Source organism: Bison bison, unplaced genomic scaffold (assembly GCF_000754665.1).
Source record: "Bison bison bison isolate TAMUID 2011002044 unplaced genomic scaffold, Bison_UMD1.0 scf7180017864285, whole genome shotgun sequence".
In the NCBI taxonomy this organism is placed as follows: domain Eukaryota; kingdom Metazoa; phylum Chordata; class Mammalia; order Artiodactyla; family Bovidae; genus Bison; species Bison bison.
In genome coordinates, this window is record NW_011494857.1 from 471,254 (window position 1) to 476,118 (window position 4,865).

Below are 4,865 nucleotides of genomic sequence, written 5' to 3' on the forward strand. Positions count from 1 at the left end.
CCCCCCCCTGAGGGAGGGCAGCCCCCACCTTGTAGTTGCTGTGGGCCAGCCCGTAGTCTCCGATGCGCACGGTGAGGTCGGAGGTCAGCAGGCAATTGCGCAGGGCCAGGTCGCTGGGGGCAGGCGAGGGGGCGAAGTAAGAAGCGGGCAGCTTTGGGGAAGCCCGCCCCGCTACTTAAAGAGTGCGCCCAGTTTTCCCTGCACCGCTCCGTCTTCATTTTCTCACTCCTCCTCTCCTACTTTGACTCCTCCCCCTCCCCGACACCCACTCTTCAATAACCCCGCCCCTTTCCTGACTCCGCCCACCGCTCCTGACCCCGCCTCCCCCCCATCGCGAGTCTTTCCCCCGTTTTGTGCCCCGCCCCCAACTCAAGCGTCCTTCCCTCCTTAAGCCCCTCGCCCTCCTTCCTCGCCCCAATGCTGCCCGGTGGCTTCCGGGCTGCCACCTGTGCACATAGTTGTGAGAGTGGAGATGTGCGAGCCCGCGGGCGATCTCCAGGCCCATCCTCTGCAGTGTCCGCAGATCTCGAGGGGGCAGCTCAGGGGACAGACCCTCGGGGGGCCGCTGGGCCCGAAGGTAACGCTTCAGGTCCCCCTGGGAGAGAGGGCAGGGAGGGGTCAGTCCCACCGCATCGACACATTCAGGCAACCCGAGGCATGGATGGGGCGGCCGCTGCACTCATTTGGGCTTCAGTTTCCCCTGCTGCTGAGAAACACTTTAGTAACAGAACGCACGCTCCTCACGTGCTAGTCAGGGCGTGCCACCTGGGGTCCCGGTTTTCCTGTTTAGTCGTTAAGTCGTGTTGACTCTCGCGACCCCATGGACTGTAGCCTGCCAGGCTCCTCTGTCCTGCCAGACTCCTCTGACCATGGGATTCTCCAGGCAAGAATACTGGAGTGGGTTGCCGTTTCCTTCTCCAGGGGATCTTCCCAACCCAGGAAAGGAATCCAGGTCTCCTGCATTGCAGGCAGATTCTTTACCGACTGAGCTACAAGGGAAGCCCATCCACCTGGAGACTGAGGGCTCATCTAAGAAATGCTCTCTTGTCACAGGTGTCGCTATGATGATGTCATTGCGAATGGCCCTGAGCCCCCACCGGGTCCAGCTCCTCACTCTGCCCCTCCCCCCCCCGGCCCCGCGACCCCCCAGACCCTCACCAGTTGACAGAACTCCATAATCAGCAGAAAGGGCAATGTCTCCACGCAGACGCCTAGGCACTGGAGAACGTTGGGGTGTTGCAGGCTCCTGCACGGGGGTGGGGGTTGCCTGGGTCAGGAAACGGCCCCTTCCATCCGACCCCAGCCCTGTGGCCCACCCCACCCTCCTGGCAAAACCAGACTGTTGCTTCAACCTCTCGGGTCTCAGTTTCCTTACTTGAGAGTTAACCACCCTCCCCACCGCAAACGCACACTCCTTCCCCATATCCCCGTCTCAGGTCCATCCCACTGTCTCCCAGTCTCCAAGCCAGACCCTCAGGCACCTCCTTGCCCCTCCTCCTGGCTCACCACCCCCTCAGCCTTTCTTCCTGCCCCCTGATTCTTTCCCCTCCCCTCCCACAGCCCCAGCTCAAGCCTCCTCCCAGCCTCCCTGCCTCCAGTCTCTCCCTTTCAGTCTGCCCCTGACCTGATGTCCACCTGTTCACGACCCTCCATGGCTCTCCAGTTGCCCTGGGACAGAGCCTGGCTCACTCCTCAGTCTTTCCTGCCCCACTGCCTTTCCCAGCATCACTCTTCACTCCATGTACATCTCCCTAGACTCACAGGTGCCTGCTTAGGCTTCAAGCCTTGTATACCTCTCTCTGTGGAGAACACTCCACTCTCGTCCAAGTCCTCCTTGTCCCTTAGTGTCAACATCCTTTCCTCAAGAGATATCACTGCCCTTCCCTCAACACTGGGGGATGCCCTTCCTTGATCCTCTCACTGTGGCTAAGAGTCAGGTTGGGAGAGCAGGTTTCTGAATCTTGTCTCCACCTTTCCCAGGCGTGTAACCTCACAGAAGTCACTTGGCCTCTCCCTCAAATGTACAATGGGGATGGTCATAGTAATCCCCTCATAAAGTTGTGACAAGAAATCTAATAGGATCAGAGAGGAGCTGGCATTTCTCCTGCCTCACTGCCTTTGTTCCTGCTGTTCCCTCTGCCTGGAACACGCTTCCCACAGTGCTTTACGAAACTGATTCATCCTAGTCAAGCCTGCCTTTCCCACAGTTCCCATCCCAGAGCTCCTCCGTTTCTATCACATCCTGCCTTATTTCCTCAAGGCACTTGTCAGTCTGTGATATTTTCCTGTTAAAATTTATTTCTTCACTGGCTCATTTATTGTGTGTCCTCTCCACTAGGTGGCGAGCTTTACAAGACAAGGATTTGGGGCTTTTGTGTGCGTGGCCATGTTCCTGGTGCCTAGACTAGTAGGTGCTCAATAAAATCGTGTGGAGTGAAGGATTTAACCCTGATACATGACCCGAGGGTCTGTGGAAAGATTAACACATCCAGGACTTGCAGCCCAGGTTGCACCTTGCAACCTGGCTCGAGGAGGGTAGAACAGTTTTTGTTTCATTGGGGCCTGGCAGGAGAGGGGTTGGGGGGCGGGGTGTGGATAGTGGCTTCTGCTCCTGCCTGGGAGACAACTAATGAGATAAAACTTTCTTAAAGCACCAGCATATGCTGGGGCTTGAAAAAAAAAAAAAAATGACTGGAGCTCCCATCATGGGGAGACTTAGGATGGCAGATGTAGAAGGAAGCTTGGATCCACTGCACACCTACTAATCTGAGCCAGGGCTGGCCCCTTCTGTTATCAAATCCTCCTAACACCTTTGCTAGGCAGGATGATGTTTCCCATTGGATCCAGGGGAAAAGGGAGGCTCAGAGAGGTAAAGTAACTTGCCCAGGGTCACACAGCTGGTAACAGTGCCCGAGCTGAGATTTGCTCTCAGGTCTGTGGCTCATCCAGCAAACGTCTACCGAGGGCCAGCTTGTAGCTGGGTGACAAGATGGACCCCAAGCTGCCAGTATAGTCCTGCATTCTCCACCTGAACTTTCTGAGAAGGTGGGAATGTTCTCGATCTGAGATGTCTAACGTGGGAACCACTGGCCATATATGGCTCCTGAGCTCTTGAAATGCGGCAAGGGTGGCTGAGGAAGACATCTTCAATTTGACTGCATTTTATTTAAGATGAATTTAAGTAGCCGTATGTGGCTGGTGCTTGCCAGCATGGGTTGAGAGAGAGAGAGAGAGGCAAGTCAACGGATTCATGGATGAAATAATGACACACTAGGATACGTGTGATGAAGAAAATACACAAGTTGATATGATGGAGCATCCCAGGGCCCTCCTTAGGTGGCAGTGTGTGTGTGTATAAAGGAAGGCCTTTCTGATCTGAGACCCAGGGAGGAGAAGGGATCCCACCATCAGAAACTGGGGGTGGGTGAGCCAGGAGCAATATTCCAGACAGAGGGAAGAGCAAGGACATCGGCACTGAGGCTGGTCTGTGGGAGGGCCAGGGGGCAGGGCTTGTGGGCTGTAGGGACGGTTGGGACTTTGTCCTGAGAGTCACAGGAAACCACGGGAGTTTTCAGAGGAAAAGGTTCATAAAATCTCAGGGCAAAGCTCACTTTTACAGCCCTCTGTTAAGAGGTGCCCATATACACACCCTCTCCATGCCCGGGCACGCAATACCACACAGGGCATATATGAGCAGAGGTTTAATTAACACTGATCTAGAAGCTCTTAGAATGGAGACCAGGCAGGAGAGGGATAGCATCCTGTCTTCCCAGACCTCCCAGTCCAGTGGGGACAGGCGTGGGGAGACCGTGGCCGTTTGGTGCAGCCACTCAGGACTCTGGTCTGTGATTCTGATTCTGCCCTTCATAACCCACAGGCAGAGGCCTGAAGGAGGGACCACCGTCACAGACCCTGTGCCAGGCAAAGGCCCATTTTGTATCCTCTCAGCTGCCCTCTACATGAGGCTGCTCAGGCTTCCTGGACTCACTTTCTAGATGAAGGTACTGAGGTTCAGAGTGGAGCCTTCTCCACTCTGATTTCCAGATTTCCAGCTCAGCTTTTGCGCTGTTTCCTTCACCTGCATCACACTGCCTTCATGTCCCTGCCTCTGGCCCGAGGAAGACCCCGAGGCTCAGGGAGGGAAATGATCTAGACTGACTGGCACAGCCAGGAAAAGGTACATCTAGGATTGGAATCCAGAGTTGACCCCACACTGTACTCCTCCTGCTCCCAAACGTTACCACCATGAAGCACAGACTCATATTTGGGCCTTCAGGGCTCCATGTCTACCCAGAGGTCCCCATACCTGTATGGCTGTGCTTCGGAGATGAACTTGCGCTGCTCCAGGGGCCCTGCGCTGGCTCGGAGTTCCTTCACCACCACCTGGGCGGGGGTGTAGTCGGAGAAAATCTCTCCCAGGATCACCTGCTCGAGGAGGACCCAGGAATCAGTGCCTGCTTATTCCCCAGCCCCATCCCAGGGAGTGCCCTCCACCCCACCTGATGGCTCCCAACTTCCCTCTCCTTTCCAGCCTCTTCTTTCAACTCCCACCACCCTCGTATCCCCACCAGACGCGGGGTGGGAGACTCACAGGCCCAGAGTCCGATGGACGCAGGGACGGGTGGAAGGATGGACAGACGGACGCGTGGAGAGCCGGATGGCGAGGCGGAGTGGTCAATGGAGTGAGGAGGGAGGCGCTGACCGACAGATGGGGGGGATGGGGTGGGTGGGAGCCCGTGAGAGGTGAACAGAGAGAAGGGCAATGGGTGGGCCGAGGGGGCAGGGGGAGGAGGCAGGGGGCAGATGAGAAGTGGTGGGAGCAGGAGTGATGGACACAGAACAGGAGTGTCGCCCTGGATTGTGTA

General features: G+C 56.4%; 1 protein-coding gene across 1 annotated transcript in view; it reads right to left on the reverse strand.

The window, feature by feature from the left end:
- LMTK3 (lemur tyrosine kinase 3) overlaps window positions 1–4,865 on the reverse strand; it is a 20,740-nt gene that overhangs the window by 12,296 nt on the left and 3,579 nt on the right. Inside the window, 4 exon segments of the mRNA XM_010849696.1 lie at window positions 8–113; window positions 447–595; window positions 1,159–1,246; window positions 4,307–4,425. Of these exon segments, the coding sequence (XP_010847998.1) occupies window positions 8–113; window positions 447–595; window positions 1,159–1,246; window positions 4,307–4,425 (462 nt within the window).